The 20,083-nt window shown below is 51.7% G+C and overlaps 2 protein-coding genes across 5 annotated transcripts; one reads left to right on the plus strand and one right to left on the minus strand.

The window, feature by feature from the left end:
- Nucleotides 1-7,573: 7,573 nt before the first annotated feature.
- KLHDC8B (kelch domain containing 8B) lies at nucleotides 7,574-17,993 on the plus strand. 4 transcript variants are annotated; one of them, XM_075547358.1, is made up of 7 exons: nucleotides 7,574-7,716; nucleotides 8,558-9,070; nucleotides 10,064-10,228; nucleotides 10,525-10,749; nucleotides 10,846-10,947; nucleotides 14,087-14,202; nucleotides 14,687-17,993. In XM_075547358.1, the coding sequence occupies exons 2-6, from the start codon at nucleotides 8,695-8,697 to the stop codon at nucleotides 14,167-14,169; spliced, it is 951 nt and encodes a 316-aa protein (XP_075403473.1). In that variant the 5' UTR covers nucleotides 7,574-7,716; nucleotides 8,558-8,694; the 3' UTR covers nucleotides 14,170-14,202; nucleotides 14,687-17,993. The 4 variants fall into 4 exon arrangements, with proteins under 4 accessions (XP_075403473.1, XP_075403472.1, XP_075403470.1 ...); XM_075547357.1 differs by having other exon boundaries at nucleotides 14,087-17,993; XM_075547355.1 differs by lacking the exons at nucleotides 14,087-14,202; nucleotides 14,687-17,993 and adding an exon at nucleotides 11,571-12,353.
- On the minus strand, nucleotides 13,150-13,702 carry CIMIP7 (ciliary microtubule inner protein 7). The gene is made up of 2 exons (XM_075545873.1): nucleotides 13,691-13,702; nucleotides 13,150-13,545 (listed from the first exon to the last, which is right to left on the minus strand). The coding sequence occupies exons 1-2, from the start codon at nucleotides 13,700-13,702 to the stop codon at nucleotides 13,150-13,152; spliced, it is 408 nt and encodes a 135-aa protein (XP_075401988.1).
- Nucleotides 17,994-20,083: the final 2,090 nt, after the last annotated feature.

The raw sequence follows: 20,083 nt of genomic DNA on the forward strand, positions 1-20,083 counted from the left end.
AGAGGTGGTCAAATCCCCAAGGGTCTCAAATACCCAAAGCAATCTTGAAAAATAATAGAAAAGTAGAACACACGTTCATACTTCAAAATGTACTATAAAGGTACAGTAATTAGAACAGTTTGGTAGTGTCATATAATGGTCAAGATTATATGTCAACTTGGCTATGCCATCATTATCCTCGGTGATTGGGCAGTAATGTAATGATGTAATCATCCTCCATTTTATGACCTGCAAAGGGCATTTCTTTGAGACCTGTATTCAATGTATATCAATATTACAACAAAATTTGCCCTGAAACTACATTTTGTACATCATTCTCTGACCTCTGATTCTTTTATTTATTACATTTTTCCTTGTCACCTAATCTACATATCATACAATTGAACTCTGATTCGGAGCCTGCCGTCTGACCTGCCAATATCGCACACATCAGCCCCTGCAACTATGTGAAACGGGAAACCTCCAGCCAGATGCCGATCCACAGAGCTGGGATTTGCTAGCTTCCACACTGTGAGCCATTACACAGAGAATTAAATCTCATTCATGGAGCCCTCGTGGCACAGTGGATAAAGCACTTGGCTGCTACCTGAAAGGCCAGCAGTTCAAGTCTACTAGCCACTCCACAGGAGGAAGATGTGGTAATAATGAGTTTATAGCCTTGGAAACCCTATGAAGTGGCTCTGCTCTGTCCTATAGGGTCACTAAAAGTAGAATTTGACTCAATGGCAGTGATTCAACTGTCATTGTGTTAATTTAAACTCATGGAAGACCTATAGGACAGAATAGAATTGCCCCTGTGGGCTTTTGAAGCTATAAATTTTTATGGGAGCAGAAAACCACATCTTTCTTCCATGGAGCAGCTTAGTGGGTTCAAGCTGCTGACTTTGCAGTCCAACGTGTAACCCACTTCACTTACAGGGCTCCTTGGTGTGTGTGTATAATTAGTTTTGCACCTAAGACATAGTGTAAGGATAGAAATCAATGGAATGGAATTGAGAGTCCACTAATAAGCGTACATCTATTAAAAAAACAAACTGTCATTGAGTCGATCGATGCCAACTCATAGTGACCTTATAGAAAAGGGTAGAACTGCCCCCTCTGAGTTTCTGAGACTGTAACTGTTTATAGGAGTGGAAAGCTTGGTCTTTCTCTCATGAAGCAGCTGGTAGTTTCAAACTTAGGACCTTGTAGATTATACCCAGTGTGTAATGAATGACTAAGCCATCAGGGATCCATTCACACATCTATGGTCAAAGGGTTTTCAACAAGGGTACTAACTCTACTTAGTAGGGAGAGAATTGTATCTTTAATAAATAGTGCAGGGAAAGCTGGCTATCCAAATGCAGAAGAATGAAGTGGGGCCCCTGCCTCATACTACAGAATTAACTCAAAATGGGTCAAGGATCCCAACTAGTGTTTCCCAAAGTGGCCAATGAGGCCACCTTAGTAGAGCAACCCAGGGGGGGCTGCAAAAGCAGATACCTACCCTTTCTCCGGGATGGGAGGCTATAATACAAAATATTTTCATTGCCTGGGGCAGGGCATTGAGTAATTTTTTTTCTGAAATGGAAGTAGTAAGTCAAATAATTTTGGGAGCTTATGATCTAAATATAAGACTGAAAACTATAAAACTCTTGGGGGGAACCCCCCCATAGGGATAATCCTATAAACCTAGTGTTTGGCAATGAATTTTTAGATATAACACCAAAAACATGAACAACAAAACACAAAATAGACCTCAAACGTTTCTTCAAAGTCAAAAACTTGTGCATGAAAATAATTCATTAAGAAAATGGAGAGACAACTTGTACAACCAGTAGAAAACATTCAAGACTCTTATATATATGATAAAGGCTTACTATTCAGACTATATAAAGAACTCAGCTCAACAACAAAAAGATAAACCCATCAACAAATGAGCAAAGGACTTAAGCAAACACTCCATCAAAGAAATGGCCAACAAGGATGTGAAAAGGTGCCGGAGACCATTAGTGATGGCTGTTCCCATATGTCATGGAGTTGATCCTGACCCTGAAGTGAAGGAGAACTGTCCCACAGGGATTCTTAAGCTGTCATCTGTATGGAAATAGATCGTCATGTCTCTATTTCCTGGTTGGCAAATGAGCACTTAACTGGTGTGCCACCAGCGCTCCTTTAACTATTAGAGAAATTAAAATCAAGACCACCATGAGGTATCACTTCACATCCACTATGACAGCTCTGACCTGAAACCCAGAACCCCACAAACGTTGATGAGCATGGGGAGAGATGGGAATGCTCCAGAGCTGGTATGAATGGCGCAGCAGATGGGGAAAGTGTTTGGGCAGGGTCCGGACCATGCAGCCCCTTACCATGGCCTCTAAAAAAGACTGTGATCTGCTGGACTTTGCAGTCCCTGCCTCCAGCATTCCAAGGAGCTTATCTCTCTGGGCAGGGTCCACATACCCCTCCCGCCCCCCGCCCTCCTCTCAAGGCCAGAGCTGGACTGTCCAGCCTCTTTCCCCACTTTCCAAGAAGGTGGTCTGTGAAGGACTCAGACTGCAGCTGCACATCAGTAAGGAGCCTCCCTTCTCCTTATTGGCACAAGCACCAGCACTCTCTTTACCTCATTTGCATATTTCCCTGACCCAGAGCCTACAAATATCCCACTGCCCCAGGTGATTTCCCTGACCTAATTCATTGGGTCTCTTGGAACCACCTAGGAGCTCAAGATACTCCTGTCCCTTTCTCTACTCTCCTTCCCTCCAGGGAGCTATTTCCCTACCCTAATAAAGCCGCTCTTTTTTTTTTTAAATCATTTTATTGGGGGCTCATACAATTCTTATCACATTCCATACATCCATCCATTGTGTCAAGCACATTTGTACAATAAAGCCACTCTTAACCCCACTGGTCTTTGTCTCAATCCTATCTCCATTCAGTGTCTAAGTGTTGACCTCTCAAAGTATTTTGGCTCTTCCTCAGAAAGATAAGCATAAAAAAAGAAAGAAAGATAAGCATACAATTACCCCCAGGACCCCTCCATTCCACTCCTAGGGATACAATATGCCCTTGAGACTTGAAAGCTAGGCATACACCTACCCCCAGGACCCCTCCATTCCACTCCTAGGGATCCAGTATGCCCCCAACACTTGAAAGCGGATATTCAAAAAGACACATGCACACCAATGCCAACTACAGCATTCATCACCCAAGACCCAAGGGGTGAAAGCAACCCAAGTGTCCTTCAACAGATGACCGGGCAAACAAAATGCAGTGTACCCATAAAATGAAATATTACTCAGCCATCAGAGAAATAAAGTTCTGATGTACTCCATTATGTGGGGAAACCTTGAATGTGTACTCAGTGAAATAAGGGGACAGAACAGGATAAGAATTGTCTCGTCCTGCTCTAGGAATCATATGGAGTAGACTAAGGCACGGGACAAAAGTTTATGTGGAGTTCCCAGGGGCTGAGAGACGGAACAAATGGAACGTTCTTGCTTGAGGGGTTCTTAACTGAGTTTCTGCTTAGGATGATGAGAGACATTTGGAAATGGAAAACAGTGATGGTTGTGCAACATGGTGAGTGGAATTAATGTCACAGACGTGTACGCTAAAGGATGATGACAGTAACTATTTTGTTCTATACGTATGTTAAAAACAGAAGCTGGGGTGAAGAACCCCATTGTGATTGGATGTGGATGTTGTCTTTGGTTTCCTGCCTTCTCTAGAATGTCAATTTCATGGCCATGGCATTGTGCCAGCCTCATTCACTGCTGTTCCCCAGTCAGTGCTCAGAGTACCTGGCACACAGTCGGCGCTCCAAGGGTGATTACGGAATTTAAAATTAAGGGTTGAGTGAATGGACAAAAAGACTTGGAGGCAGGAATAAAGTAGAATCCACCAGAATATCTTCACCTTGTTCTGAAATGGCTAGTCTGTGCACTAAAGCAAAAGAAGTATAAACACGGTGGGGGCAAGGGACAGACAAAACTATGTGTAGGTAATATAGCTAAAAAGCATCATAATTAGAAAAAATATTAGAGCCAATATGAGTAATGTCTGAATACTAGACAAACAAAAAAAGCCAAATAGCTCCCATGTACGCCAACAATCAGAATATGCAGTGTAACAGACGGGAAATGCAGGACCAGCAGGAAGAAAACATGCTTCCCAGATGGAAGAGATGGATGGATGGGAATGCGAAACCCTGTACCAGGGCAGTCTTCCCCAAAGAGGGAGGGCGGGTTTTGATACTTCCACAGGCCCGAGTTCTCCCAGTCTTTACAGCAGTTCAACATCATCTTTATGAGTGTGGCAGGGAAGAGAGGCGCTAAAGCTAGCTAGAACTCTCTCTAGTCATCTAACTCCCTAGGTTGTTCTTGTACTGAGATGGCCCCTTGTGCCCTCAGGATGAAGCTCAACCTCTCAAGCACAGCTTCTATGGTCCTGAGGGATGTGCCTTGGACCCGCATCCACCAGAACTGAGACCTGCGGGAGATCTACCTGTGAGTGGAGAAGTCATCAACCCGAGCTCCATCACCCCAGGAGGGAGTCTTGGTGCCAGGAAAAAAGTCAGGGAGGAGTGGTGACAAGCGACTCCCTGGGGAGAAGGAGAATGCAACTCCTGCAAAAGACCCCAGGGAGAGGCAGGACCTGTGGCCAGAGAAAGCTGAGGGCACAGGGTGAAACTTTGAAGATGCCAGCAAGAGTTCAGCTGAATGTGAAAAAGAAAGAAAGAAAGAAAGAAAGACTAGGCTTATTGGTTGGATAAAGGTAGGTGGAACCCCTGAATTATGGCCCTCAATTACCCTGCAGGCCTGGGGTTGAACTCACCCTTGTGGTTCAATTTTCAGCCAAACAATAGGCAAGTCTACAAGGTGAACAAGGAGCCTTTTGTGGTATTGTGGAGTAAGTGTTGGCTGCTATCCACATGATCAGTGGTTCAAACACACGAGTTGTTTCATAGGAGAAAGATTCGACTATCTGCTCCCATTACTGATAGTCTCAAAAACTCTATGTAAGGTTGTGACGAGTCTGAACCAATTCAGTGGCAGTAGTTTGTAGCCTCTCCTGAGAATAATCAATCATTGGAGATCAAGAAGGACCCCGTGTGCCCAAGGACAAAGTCCAGGAGGTGGAAAGGAGGAAGGAGAAGGGAAACAGGAAGAAATGGCATGAGTGATGTTATGTTGTGGAAATTGCAATCAATGACATGAAACAAAGTGAGTATGACCTGTCGAATGGTACACCGATTTACTCTGTACAACTTCACTTGATTCATAGTACAAAGTTACAAATCATTTTAAAAAGATTTCAGTAGGGACCAGGACCACAGAGTCCCCTAGTTTTAGCTTCCTGGTATTCTATGGTGACTTTGGCATTGGGGTGGCAGCCAACAAGGTAGTGGGGCCTGAGAGGTAAGAGTTCAATGGGGCAGGGGTTTATGGGAGGAACTGGGGTTCAGAGCTGTCAAAAGGGAAGGGAGCATGGAAAGGCCACGGTGAGAAATGTGAAGGGTCTGCTGAGTGGTGTGAGAACTCCATGGAGGGAGATGCCCCCGTCCCAAATGAGGACTGAGTCAGGATGACTGAACCCCATCCTGGGAGTGGGTGTGGGGGTGAGAGAAGCCTTTGAGCCAGTCTGTGCAGCCTGTAACTGACTTCAGCATTACATTCCTGTGCAGGCCCTCCACTCCAACTGCCAGCCTCGGAGTGTCTACCTAGAGGTGCTGTCACTGGGAGGCTCGGCCCACACTTCGGTCCAGCTAGAAGTCAGGCAGGACAGAAAAGGGCAGCCCAAGAGAGCTCTCAGCGCATGACTGATGGGAACTTGAGAAGCAGTACTACCCTTGCTCTTGCTGTCAGTTGCTGTGGAGTTGGGTCTTCCATATAACAAACACAGCGACGTTTTCCTCCTACCTTTGCACCATCTTCACAACCACCGGCATCTCCCAGTGCACAGCTGAAGCTGGAGTGCCAGGCTCACCAGGGCCTCACTCGTCCACATGGAAGGAGTCCTAGTGGCGCTGTGCATTAGGCGTGGGGCCGCTAATAGCAAGGTCTGCAGTTTAAAGCCATCAGCAGCTTCGCGGGACATGCTCGGCAAAGATGGACAGTCTTGGAAACTCTACCGGGTCACTGGGAGTCAAAACTGGCTCCATAGTAGCAGGTTTGGGTTTGTGTGTCCTCATGGGTGCCCCACTTTGCCCATTGGGATGATCCCCGGTGTGACCCATCTTTCCCCATGAGGAATTCAAAGCATGCTGGGTAACCCTGCTGGCAAGGCTTTCGTTGGCTCATTTTCAGGCCGTTCCCCTATCTTAGTCTGGGAGTGCCACTAAAACCTGCCCACCATGGTGTGACCCTGCTGGCATTTAAAACGCTGAGAAGCACAGCTGTGGCTTCCCAGCAACGTGCTCGCCACTACTGCTGACACACTGACAGATGGGTAGTGGACCTTGCTTTTACTGCAAGGCATCTGCATGACAGGCTGAGAGATGGGTGGTGGACAGATCGACAGATGGGTGCTTGTATTGCAAGGCTCCTGGCCTATGCTGGCTCCCGGGGCCCTCAGTAGAAATTGGCCTCAGTGGCCTACAGTGGCCATTTGCTGGACTGGCGACTTTCCCTGTCACCTTGTCTCTCCTCTGCTGCTACTTCCTGGCATCGCCGTTCACATGAGCTGCATGTACTCCTAGCTAACAGGAGGACACGGCAGTGACACAGACAGCTTAGAGGACTTCTCACAAGTGGCCACCGGCCTATACCGCCAGGTCTCAGACAGGGCAGAGATACTCTGAATCCTCACAGGATTGGCAGGGCGAGGGTCCAGATCTGAGGGGGGCAGGCCCTTGCCACCTCATCTTGCTCCTTCTTGGCTGCCCCAGGGCTGGCTAAAGATAGGCTTAGGAATCTGAAGATGGATAATCAAGGAGCAACAGTGGATGAAGCCAGCCTGTCTTGCCAGGGAGATTCCCTGCTTTCCTTCCATCTGCCTCCACAAGCTCAGGGTTCACCACTTCTGGCTGCGCAGGCCTTCTGCGTCTCCAACCCATAAACCCCTTCTCTCCACTCTCTTATTCTTCCCTTCTCTTGCCCGGGCCTGTGGAAGAATTACAGTGGCTGAAGCCACACGGCCTGCTGTCCCACTGCTGGTGGGGGGTGTCCCACTGGCGGTCCCCACTAGGGCCAGGCCACGCCCCGAGCAGCCTGCAGAGGGCTCCACCACGAAGCCCGCCATTCGGCTCCTCGGGACTCCCCAGCGGTGGGCGGGCGCGGGCTAGTGAGCCCCCAGGTTCGGCCGGCGGACCCCGCCTGCGGCGGGCGCTGCTCAGGCCCCGCCACGCACGTGTCGTGATGCTCCCCGCTGCCTCATTTCTCCCCACGCCCGAGTTTCGGGCGACCTAAATCCTGGGCAGGCCCAGTGTCCACCTGTCCTCCCGTCTGTCATCCATCCGTTTGCGCATGGCTGTGGGTCTGCGCGCCCGGCGCAGACCGCAGCGCGCGTAGGGTTAAGGCCGGGGGAGGGGAGAAGCCGGTTTCCCCGAGTTTGGAGGGGGACGGGGAGCGGGGGGGGGGGGCGGGCCCGGGCCGGTGCAGTACCGCCCCGTGCGGAGCCCAGCCGGAGTCCGGCCTCAGCCCCAGCCGGAGCCCAAACCGGCGGTGGCAGCGGCGCCAGCGGAGCAGGCACGACGGGCCCCACGCCGCGGGTGCGCCTGAGCAGTAGGGAGCGGTGAGTACCCCGGGAGTACCAACGGGGAAGTTAGGGATGGGAGGCGCAGAGGCACTTGCCCGGACCCGCCCCCCCACCTAGAGCAGGGTGGAAGTTTGGGATCACCCCCCTGTAGCTAGGGGTGGGTCCCAGAAGCGGATCTGGGCTGGAAAGAGGAGGATGGGAAACTTAAGGTTCTGCCATGGGGACCCAGGAGTCTAGCTGCCCATTCCTCCTGCTGAGACCTACCTTAGAGTTCTGTGTTTCTGGACACCAGGCATCCTGGCCTCTGGGGAGGGGCCCTGGTGTGTGTGGGACCCTGACACCCAGTTCCCTAGGCTCAAACACCTAGGATTGCTGCAATGGATACACAGCTATCTTGCTCCAGGCAGTTTGGGAGGGGGGGACCCCAATGATTGGATCCCAGGTTGCCCCAGGGAATTCTGAAAGCCAGTGGGAAGGAAGGGAGAGTGCCCTGTAACATTCTCTCTGGCAGGGCCTGCTAAGGCTTGTTGTGAGGACAGGGAAGTGACTGGGATAGGGAGTCTGGGTCCCAGTCACCTGCCTGTCTGGTTACCCTACCCCCCTCCTCCACCCAGACTTGGTTCAGGAGCTCCTCAGAGGGGCCAGGGGCCAGGGAGGGGGCTTCCCCTCCACCCCTCCATAGGAGGAGAACCTACCTGCCTGGAGATATGGAGGCAGTCCAGGCAGGTCCAGTGGTGTGATGCCAGCTGGGGGTGGGTCCGGACATGCCTGGACCACCAGGGATTTTGGACCGGCCCTGTTCCCAGGTATAGGATGCTCCTCTATCCTCAGAGAGACTGGTCAGCAGCCCTGACCCTGTGTCCTCTCTCTCCTCCAGGTGAAGGCAGGTCTCGGCATCGACCAGACAGCCCCTTGGCAGACATCCTAGCAGGGGCAATATGAGGCCCCAGTGTGTGCCCCTGTGAGGCCTGCAGCCTGACCAGAGAGCATGGCCTGCCAGGGGTGGTGAACACCATGGCTGCAGGTGGTGGCCGGGCCTTCGCTTGGCAGGTGTTCCCCCCCATGCCCACTTGCCGGGTTTATGGCACTGTGGTGCACCAAGATGGGCACCTGCTGGTTTTGGGGGGCTGTGGCCGGGCTGGACTGCCTCTGGACACCACTGAGGCACTGGACATGGCTTCACACACCTGGCTGGCCCTGGCACCTTTGCCCACTGCCCGGGCTGGCGCTGCTGCTGTGGTGCTTGGCAAGCAGGTGCTAGTGGTGGGTGGTGTGGATGAGGGCCAGAGCCCGGTGGCTGCTGTGGAAGCCTTCCTAGCTGACGAGGGCCGCTGGGAGCGCCGGGCCACCCTCCCTCAGGCAGCTATGGGGGTTTCGACTGTGGAGAGAGGTGAGTGACCCTGGCTAGGGACCTAAGGGTAGGTACACTTGGGCCAGACTCCCAGGGAAGACCTTTGAGGTATCCCAGAACTCCCCATTCTCTCCTGACTTGGTTCTTCACCCCCAAAGAGTAACCAAGAGTTGTAACTTTTGCCTGGACATGGGTGCCTTGGGCATGGCCTTGCTTCCTATACCCTTCCCAGCCCCACTCTGAGTGGGCCTACAGCAGCCTTTCCTTAGGTGGCTCTGAGGGGTGGGTGGAGTCCAGGCTGCCCCTCACCCCCATGAAAAGAGGCCTCAAGAGACTAAGGGAATTATAAATAACCAGGAGAGGGGGAAGGGATCTGGGCCCAGCAAGGGCTCAAACTACACACACACACACACACACACACACACACACACACACACGGACCTTTAAAGCCAAGCTAGCATGGGGATAGGTGTAGTGGAAGCTCCTGGAAGTGTCCCCAGCTGAACCTGAGGGCCCAAACACCGGGCAGGAACTGCGTTAGTGCAGACATGGGACAGAGGTGGCTCCCTGGGCACGTGGTTTGTGACCAGCGTTTTCCCTACTCTGTAGGTGTCTGCCCGACCCTCTCCTCTCCGCTGACCCCCATTCATCCCAGAGCCTTCTCCTCAGGCCTTAGTATGTCCCCTTCCCTCACTTAAACTGCTCCCTTCCCCCACAAGGAGCCCCCCCCCACCACCTTATGGCCTCCAGGTCTGACCACAGGTCCAGGCCAGCCCTGCTTGGATGCCAGGCTTTGTTGCCATAGTGTCTCCAGGGAAACGGAGCCAGATTATAATTAGATCAGCTGCTTCCTGCGCCTCACTTGGAGGGGCTAGAGCAAGAAACCCAGCTCTCCCAACCCCCACAACAGAAGCTGAGCAGAGCTGCCAGGGAGGGATGCTAGAGGTCCCTGGCCTGACCTGGGAAGCTGTCACGGAGTGGGGATGCACTGGCCAGGCCTGGTGTATAGTCTGACCCCTCTTTTCTATGCAGATGGTTTGGTATATGCTCTGGGGGGAATGGGTCCTGACACGGCCCCCCAGGCCCAGGTCCGAGTGTATGAGCCCCGCCGGGACTGCTGGCTTTCTCTGCCTTCCATGCCCACACCCTGCTACGGGGCCTCCACCTTCCTGCACGGGAGCAAGATCTATGTCCTGGGTAAGGGCCTGGGGGCTGTGGGTAGGGGCTTCAGCGCCCAGAAGTGCTGGTCCACATGAGTGGGCTGGGGCAGGGATCAGGTTCAGTCTGGGATGACAGGATGAGAGACATGTCATTGACCTGAGCCTGCCCTGCTCTGAGGCCCTGATCTCTGCTTGGCTGTCGGAGAGTCTGTGAGGTGAATGCTCCGTGCTCTGGTGTGTGCTCAGCTCAGAGGGGAGGCAAGGGAGGGTGTCAGAGGAGCCCTCCAGGCCCCCTGCCCTGCCCTCTCCCAGGTGCCCCACTTTCTTTGACAGGGGGTCGTCAAGGCAAGCTCCCAGTGACTGCTTTGGAGGCCTTTGATGTGGAGGCCCGCACTTGGACCCGGCACCCGAGCCTGCCCAGCCGCCGGGCTTTTGCTGGCTGTGCCATGGCTGAAGGCAGTGTCTTTAGTTTGGGGGGCCTGCAGCAACCAGGCCCCCACAATTTCTACTCGAGGCCACATTTTGTCAACACCGTGGAAGTTTTTGATTTGGAGCACGGTGAGCAGTGGCTGGCCTGGGTAGTGTCCTCCTACTCTCTGTGGGATGGAGGGGTACGGGCCTTGGGGGCCACTTCTGACCTCCCATCTCCTGCAGGGTCCTGGACCAAGCTGCCCCGCAGCCTGCGCATGAGAGAGAAGAGGGCCGACTTTGTGGTTGGCTCCCTCGGGGGTCACATCGTGGCTATTGGGGGCCTTGGTGAGTCTCTTGGGGAATTGCTTAGAAGGGAGTCCCCAGGGCGGGAAAGGGTGATCCCTTCCTTGGGCACCACCTCTTGGTTTTCTCCAGCCCCTCCAGGGTCCGGACTTGGCTAGCTGCCCATATCTGGGAGGCAGCTTGACTGACAGCCTAGGAGGAAGGAGCAGACCTGTGAGCTGACTGCACAGCCACATGGGCCAAATACGTGGGAAAATGGAATTAAAAGACAATGGGGTTTCTCCGGGTACTTTTTGAAGCCCCCTCATAGCAATATAAAGGAGCCCTGGTGGCACAGTTGGTCAGTAGTTCGAAACCACCAGCCACTCCACAGGAGAAAGATGAGGCTTTCTACTCCCGAAAACAGTTAGTCTTGGAAACCCACAGGGGCAGTTCTACCCTGTCCTATGGCGTTGCTGTGAGTTGGAGGTCCAAGTAGTCTAGCATCCACTCGATGGCAGTGAGATTGGGACAGAATGGCCTGAACAGATGGAAGTATGACAAGTGGGGCAATGAAGGAGTAAGACATTGAGACTCCAGTCTCCCAGTGATGCCTATGGGACCATCCTCTGGGCTGGGGGAACCAAGGCCTTGAACTCCTACAGCTTGCTGTCTCCTCCCCACAGGAAACCAGCCGTGCCCTCTGGGCTCCGTAGAGGGCTTCAGCCTTGCACGGCGTCGCTGGGAGGCACTGCCCACCATGCCCACTGCCCGCTGCTCCTGCTCCAGCCTGCAGACAGGGCCTCGACTGTTTGTTATCGGGGGTGTGGCCCAGGGCCCTAGCCAAGCTGTGGAGGCACTGTGCCTTCGTGAGGGTGTCTGAAGGCCTTATGGGGACCTTTCTGCTGGGGCAGCTGAGTGCCAGAGGCAGGCAGATGTCTGCTGCCCCGTTTTGCTGCTGAGGAAATTCCCTATGGCTCTGTGGGATGAGGGAGGTATGCCTCAGGGAGTGAGGGCACCTGTCTCTTTAGTTCACAACACATATGTTCACACCCACGTCTGCCACCATTCAATCACACAATGCCTAGCTACACCCTTGCCCTTGAGCCTACCTACCCTCTGTCCAGCTGGCCTCATGCCCTGAAGGGTCAAGGCCTACCTGGAGTTGACCAGGCTTACCTTGATGTCTGTAACGGAAAACTGCCAGCTGCCAGCCTGGCCTGAGGGTCCCTGTAGACCTAGAAGCGTTCAGAGAGTGTGGGGGACACAGAGGGAAGGGAAAGGAAGATGGAGGAACCACCAGAGGGCCACTGCTGGCTTTGTGACTTTAGGCAAGTCATTTCACCTCTTTGTGCCTCAGCAGCCACATCTGGAAATGGGGACGCTGAACCTTTCCTGTCCTACCTACCTCACAGGGCTGTTGTGAGGTCCTGGGGAGCCTGGATGTAGAAGTAAAAGTGCTGCTAAGATCTGGTGTGTGGTCCCTGGTATGGACTCCCATGCTGCCCCACAGTCCCTGACCCTCCTTTTGGGGCCTCATGTCTCCCAGAGATGAGAGTTCAGGAGGAGCTTCTTGGATCTGGCCTCTACTACCATCTCGTGTCTCAGCGCCGTGTAGGTCCCAGCTTCTTCCTTGGTGATGGGAGAGGACAGCCCTTACCCACTGTCCTAGGTGTGAGGGGCCACTCACAGGATAATCAGGGAAGGACTGAGAAAGAAACTTAAGACCCACCACAAGCCAAGGTCATAACGACCTCTAGGTCCAAGTAGTCTAGCATAACCCGGAAGCCTCCTCCTGCCTCCATAGGGGCTTCAGTGGGGGCTGTGGCAGGGGTCAGGGCTTTGGGACTAGCTTCCCTGTTCAGGAACAAGCAGGGTATAGTCTCCCCCAATTGTGGGGGAGTCCTCTCTCTAGGGGTGTGTGGACACCCACCAGACTCTGAGGGCCGCAGACTCCTGGAGGAGCTCCGGGCACTGGCCTCTCCCTCCAGCCTCGACTGCTCACCCACAGGGCCTCTGTCACTTCTCTCCCTTCAGCAGCTCTGAGGTGAAGGGGCTCGCACCAGGGATACTGCAGAAATGAAGGAGCATTTGGGACCCTGGCACCCACCCTCCTGAGCCCTCAGTGTCCTGTAGGCTTCACTCCCTCTTGTTCAGCGGCAGGACTCCCAAGGCAACGCCCCCTGCTCAGCAGATAGGCCCCCTCGGAGCTGGGCGCAGGGCCTTGTCTAGCTCTTGAGCTGCAAGCACGGCTGGGTCGCTGGGTCAACCATTCTTGTTTAATGATCTGGACCAGTTTAGACATTCAGAGACCCCAGCATGAAGGTAGTGCTGCAGCATCTTGGGCCTTGAGGGCCCCAGGAGGTCAGGCAGTGAGGTGGTGACCTGTGCTTTGTGTCCTATCTTGTTGGTGTTACTGTGGCTGCCCCGGGCTGTCTGGCAAAAGTTCTGCTGGTAGGTGGTGCTGGCATGGGCAGGCCGGACCTGCACAAAGTGGACGAGGCGCTGGGGGAGGCTCTCCAATCCTGGGCCTGATCGAAAAGCAGCCTGGTAGGAAGATTCAAGGGGCTGCTGCTGGTGCAACTCCAGCTCACAGGGTGCCCATTGCAGGAAGCTGTGTCGCTGCCACAGGCGCTCCAGGTCTTTTCGTCTCCCGATGCCCTGCAGCAGGCAGTAGGGGCCCTCCCCAAAGGCATAGGCCCTTGGCCCACAGTCTTGGTACCAGGCATCTTTTTGAGCCCCACCTGAACCCAAGTCTGCCTGACCTCCCTGGTCTGAACCCTGGCCTCCTGGCGGTCTCCCCAACCTTGCCTTCCATTCTAGAGTGAGGCCCTCGGAAGTCAGTGGACCCGGGCAAACTGACAGCAGAACCAAAGTGGAAGGGCCTCCATTTGGAGAATGGGCTGCTTCTCCAAATGGAGAGGAGGGACTTTGTTGGGAAGACAGGACAGGTCCCCCTTCGCCTGTATAAGGAGCCGCCCCCCACCCTCAGCCTCCCCACCCTATCTCCTGCTCTGTCTTTCCTTCACCCTGGACTTGGAGGTCTGTCTCCCCTCTTCCTCCCTCTGGCACTTACTTTGTCGAAGCAAGTACGATTGTCGTGCTTGGAGAAGAAGTGTTGCTGCGCTGGCTCCTTGAAAGACAGTGAGAAAGGCGGTGAATGGTACAACAGATGCTCACCTGCCTCCCACTCTCACCACAGGGCCCAGGATGGAGGGATGCTGCCAGTTAGCACCCGTCGTTCTGTTTTTGAAACACTGGAAATGTACAGGAAGCAGTCCCTGATTTATGATGTAGTTCCATTCCAACAACTCCATCGTAAGTTCTGACGTTAAACTGAATACCTCGTTAAAGGAAAAAAAAAAAGGTTCTCATTGCAATTCCCTTTTATTATCAATATCTTTAAAATCCAATCCTTTGGAGTTATGTTCATGACATCGGAGAAAGAAATGGCAAATCACATGCTGCAATGTTGTATATATTCTATAATACTGATAAGATGTCAAACAAAACCGAGCAGATCCCAGGTGCAGTCATGGAAACTGGAATACGTCATACATTGAGACTACCTGCGCGCACTCAATATTTGCCAGTACAACTTCCAGATGTAAAATTTAATGGCCTTACATTGGGTCTGTTCTGCTACCTTTATTACTATTCTTTCCCCAAATATTCTAGTGTGATTGACAAGGGGAGGTGAGAGAGAACCATACGTTCAACTGACTTGTTTCACTTAGCATCATGTTTTCAAGGTTCACCCGTGCAATGGCACGCATCACAACGTCATTTCTCTGTGTGACAGGTTCCATTGGGTGCCTACACCACATTTTGTTGATCCATTCATCTGCTGACGGACATTTGGGTGGTCTCCACCTCTTGACTGTTGTCAAAGTGCTGCAGTGAACATTGGTGTCCAGCTTCCTGCTTGTGTTTCTGCCTTCACTTCGGGGATATGTCTAGGCTTGGGATTGCTGGATCATATGATAGTGCTGTGCTCCACTTTCTAAGGAACCACCAAATGTTTCCACGGTGGCTACATCATTTTACTCTCACCAGCGACGTGCGTGGGTTCCTGTTTCTCTACGGCCTTGTCCACACCTGCTGCTTTCTGCTGTTGAATTCAATCATTACCATTCTAGGAGGAGTGAGGTGTTATCTCCTTGTGAGCTACCACTCGAACTACTAACCCTCTAATACCCTGGAAGGGCAACACCTCCTCCTGGGAAACCTCATCCTGGGACTTGCCCTGAAGTAGATGCCCCTCAAGCCCCTGACCATGGAGAAGCTGAGGCATCTTTCAAGACTACTTGCCAGGAGTGGGCAATGGTTCAAGTTTCATGGTGAGCCTTTAATTCCTGACTTCCCCAGGACTTGGGATTCAGTCCTGTCGCCTCCTCTGGCCACACTGCTCCCACCCCACCCCAATCAGCACACCCAAGCTCTTGGCCTTAAATACCACCTTTAGACCGAGATGTCGGTTTTTAGCCCAGACCTCAGGAGCCCTGGCTGGTGTAGGGGATTAAGCTTTGGGCTGCTACCCCTGAGGTCACTGGGAGTTTGAACTCACCAACTGAATTCTCCAAGGGAGAAAGATGAGGCTTTCTTCTTCCATAAAGATTTCTAGCCTTGGAAACCCACAGGGGAAGTTCTGCTGTGCCGTATAGGGTCTCTATGAGTCGGAATCAACTCGATGGTAATGTGTGTACAGATCTCCTGAACTCCAGACTCAACAGCCAACTGGGTTGTTTCCATTTCCGTGTAGATGTGCCCTGGATATCTCCAAACGTGACTGAGCTCTGTATCATCGATCATGCCCCCGAATCCACTCCATATGCAACTCCAGCGTGGCAGCTCGATCCCATCAAGCTCTTTGAATTTCCTACCCCTTGATGCTCTTCTCCCAAACCTCACAGGGTGCCAGGACATCCTTTTGAAAAGTTTTGTCCAAATGTACCCAGATGAGGCCCTTTCTCACTGCACCACCAGTGCTTCCCTGGGTCCAAGCCTTAATCATAGCAAGAGCTTTTTGTCTAGTACCCCCGCTCCAAGCTTACTCCGTGTATAGCTTATTGTCTTCTTACCCATAGTTCTTTTAATATATAGATCCCGCCACAACTCTTCTTGGCTGAAAATCCACAAAGTTTGCTCATCTTGTAAAAGCCAAACACATCATGGTGGCCCATGTGACTCACATGACACAGATCCCTCTGGCCCCCCAGCCACACTGGCCTCTCCTCAAACACTATGCTGCCGGCTTCTTTTGTGACTCTCCCTCCAGCTGGCCACACAACTCTCCCTGCTGCCTCTCGGAAGACCACCTTCCTTGAGCAGTACGCCAACAATCCTTGTAACAGACTTCAGTAAACCCTGCAAGAGGCAGAACCTGTGTAAAGTAGAAACTGGTTAGAAAAGGAAAATGCAGTATTTTCCGCTAAGACAAGAGATGGCCCAGTGGTAAGACTGAACTCTGTCCAAAGCGAAAAAACAACCACGAGACCCAGGAAAACAAAGTGGCAGCGCTCTGGCTCTCTAGGTTGTACCGTACAGGATTGTCACGGTGTGCTTGTCATCAGGTGCCCCTCCACACACACTATACATCATAAGCTCCTCAGGGGCAGAGGTGGCGGGCTGTCTTTTGTACTCACTTCTGTAACTCCAGCCTGCGAGAGCCGTATCTGTTATTGACAACTGATCAGCGACTGCTGTTGGGTTCCTGCACTGGGGCAGAAGGTGTCTGTCTCGGGGCCTTGCCTTTGGTTCATCCCCAGGCAGAAGAAAACCTCGCGACATGGCAGGATCTCTCCCAAGACCATTCTTTTCCTTTTGTGTCTGGTCTCTCCAGCTACTCGGCGTCCCTTGCGACATATCCCAGCAGTCTGATTTTAGAGGTCATTCTGTCAGGTGAGTTCAGAATTGACTGGGCTGGATTCATGAACATTGGCTGATGGTAGGCTTCCAGGTCAAATGCAGGGGGACGTGCTCTACACTGAACCCCTGGACCAGAATCTCCAGGGTGGAGTCCATTGTGTGTGTCCTTAGCACACACCCTTCTTGGGACCTCTTGCCTAAGGTAGTCTCCAATCAAAATGAGAGCTCTATGTACATGGGGACCTTGTGGGACGCACATCAGACTTGTTTCATTTCTCACAAAGCAAGCTGCCCGGGTGGGGACTAAAAAACCATAGACCTTTTAGGGGGGAAATATCTTCGGAACCTAGAGCGTGGCAAGCAGTCTTTCACTTGACACCATAAATAAGTGCCATGAAAGAAATGATCACTCAGACCTCATCAAAAGGACGGATGTTTGCTCTGTGAAAGCACATGTGCAAAGCATGGAGAGCCCAGCTATAGACTATGAGAAGACATTGGGAAACACTTGGCATTAACCAAGTGCTAGGATCCAGCGTATGGAAAGCACTCTCCAAACAACAGTACAGCAACAAGTAATCTGACTAGAAAGGTGGGTAGACAACATCAACAGACTCCACTGAAAAAGCTGTACAGTGGTCAACACAAAAGATTTCCAGCATTATTAACTGTTAGAGAAATACAAAGTGAGACGGCAGTGAAAGAGCACTGCATACCTATGACAATGGCAACAACAACAAAAGGTGACAGTACTGGATACTGCTGAGCATAAGGAGAAACCAGATCACTCGTATATGGTAGTAGCACTATAAAATGGTACAGGCCTTCTGGAAAAGTTTGGTAATTTCTTAAAAAGTCAAATGTATGATTGCTCTATGATGCAGCAATTGTCCTCCTGGGTATTTATGCCAAAGAAATGAAAACTTCTTTTGACCCCAGATTTCTATACACGTGTTCATAGCAGCTTTATTTGTAACAGTCAAAAACTAGAATCAGTCCAGATATCCTCTAATAGATGAATGATCAAGCAAACCGGTACATACATACCTTGGGATCCTACTCAGCAGTAAGAATGAGTGAACTAGTGATGCACACAAAAACTTGAATGGATCTCCAGGACATCATGTGGAGTGAAAAAGTCAATTTCCAAAGGTGTCATACTGCATTAATTTTTTTAAAAGACAAAATTTTAGAAAAAGAGGACACACTGGTGGTTGAAGGGACTAGAGGCTTGGGGAAGGATGGAGGAGCATGGGGTGCGGGTGGGGGTGGGACAAGTGAGTGTGGTTATAGAAATTCTTGTGATATTAGTATCTTTGGTGGTGGATGCATGTACCCACATGGGTGATAAAGTTTTACAGAACTTAGTACATATACAGATGAGAATTAGTCATGCTTGGGAAATCTGAATGAGATAGGTGGAATTACTCAGTGTTCGTGTCCCGGTTGTAATAGTTTAGTGGAGTTTTGTAAAATGTTACTGTTATGGATTGAATTGTGTCCTTCCCAAATATATGTCAGAAATCCTCACCTCTACTCCTGTGGCTAGAATCCCATTTGGAAATGTGTTCTTTGTTGTGTTGATGAGACAATATTAGCGTAGAGTGTGTCTCCTCAGTCTTTTGCTCCATAAGAGAGATTAAGCTAGGAAGAGAGAGAAGCCCCGGGCCAAGCCACAGGAAGCTGGCCCAGGAGCAGAAGCTCAGAAGAGACCAGGACCTTCCTTCCACAGCTGACACAGACAGAAAGCCTCCCCCTACATGCAGCACCCTGAATTTGGACTTCTGAACTGCGAGACAATAAAAGTGCTTGTTAAAGCCCTCCTTGGTGGTATTTCTGTTAAGGCAGCTAGAGCACCGAGACAGTTACCATGAGGGGAAGCCAGGTCAAGCGTAGAAGAGATTGCTCTGACTTTTGTGTAGTTGCTGCATATGAAGCTATAACCATCTCAATTAAAATTTTCAGCCAACAACAACAACGCAAATGGGGCCTGGGATGGGTTCCATTGCCTCTTTTCCAGATTTCTCCTCCAGCGAGACCTGTCCTCAGCTCCAGCATTGCACATGGCTCTGAAATGGGGACACGCTCTTGCTGGAGGCAGCTCTGACCACAGAAACACTTCTCACAGTTGCAGGACAATCTGTTGACTCCCACTCATTCAAATTTTGTTATAGCAACTGTGGGAGAAAAACAAACAAACAAACAAACAAACAAAAACTGTGGGTGCCTGGTGAGAAGCATGGTCATTTCCTTGAGAGTCAGTTGTGGGTGTTTTGCTTTTATTATTTATTTAGGTCCCTGGGGATTATCACTTGGCGCCATGTTGCTAAACCACCCAGGCCTCTCATGGACCTGAGCAGGCCGGGCTGAGCCAGGAAGGCAGCCGGCTCTGCGTGAGGGAGGGCTGGAGGCCCCTGTGGAAGGCGGGCAGTCAGCAGATACTCAGAAGTCTGTGTGGCAGGCTGTGTGTGGTGTGGGGCTGTGGCGTGAGGCGGCAGCAGACACACATCCACCTACAAATAAAGGCTCTGACCCCAAGCACGAGCCCTTGGGACGCTTGTCTGACTTGAGCAGTAACCAGAGCCAGGATGACATTTCCCAAGAGTCAGCCAGGTGAAGACCAGAAACAGATTAATCTGGTTCAGGAGAAAGCAAAACAGATGCCTATGGCTTTTCTGGCACCCAAATGTCATGCACAATTTTTTTTAACCTGCCCCAAGCTAACATGCATGTCACATCTTGGAAATGAGCCGGCGAAAATCTCGTCCCTCTCGGCTAATGAGAAAATGGAATGTGCACCTTCCTTGAGTCGTCCCGCTAATTAAAACAGCTTTAGTAGAAAGAACCATGAAGAGACGTGGCATTTATACAACCTGGTCCCAAGACACAAATCCTGTGTGGGGCTCCTGCTAATGCCAAGAAACACTTTATGTGGCAAGTCCTCCCTTCCACCTGCAGCCAAACAGGTCCCCTGCTCTGGGTTCTGGGGCAGGGAGTTAACAGATTGGAATGAGAGAGCTGGACTGGTGGCCACTACAAGCACCCCAGTGTTGCCTTTGCCCTGACACTACCCAGGCCTTATCTCCTCTGAAGGGGAGGTGGCCCCAGATGGGCAGCCTGGAGCTGCATTTGGGGACTGGTTGATGGGCTGGTACTGGGTAACCCTTCCAACCAGCAATACTAAGGAAGTTCATATTCCACACCACGGCCAGACCAGATGGCCAACCAAGTTGGACCTGGGGAAAGGGCAGGAAGCAAGGAGTTGCAGTGGGCAACGCCTGTTTCAGGAGTCCCTCCAGATGTCCTCACTGGATGCCTTCCACTTGCTCCT

This window comes from Tenrec ecaudatus, chromosome 4 (assembly GCF_050624435.1).
Source record: "Tenrec ecaudatus isolate mTenEca1 chromosome 4, mTenEca1.hap1, whole genome shotgun sequence".
Taxonomy (NCBI): domain Eukaryota; kingdom Metazoa; phylum Chordata; class Mammalia; order Afrosoricida; family Tenrecidae; genus Tenrec; species Tenrec ecaudatus.

Bases quoted from the DNA above. Each gene is read 5' to 3' on its own strand.
- KLHDC8B (XM_075547355.1), top strand. From the start codon at position 8,695: ATGGCTGCAGGTGGTGGCCGGGCCTTCGCTTGGCAGGTGTTCCCCCCC. The intron at 9,071-10,063 runs GTGAGTGACCCT...TTTTCTATGCAG, and splicing joins GGTTTCGACTGTGGAGAGAG to ATGGTTTGGTATATGCTCTG. The intron at 10,948-11,570 runs GTGAGTCTCTTG...TCCTCCCCACAG, and splicing joins CGTGGCTATTGGGGGCCTTG to GAAACCAGCCGTGCCCTCTG.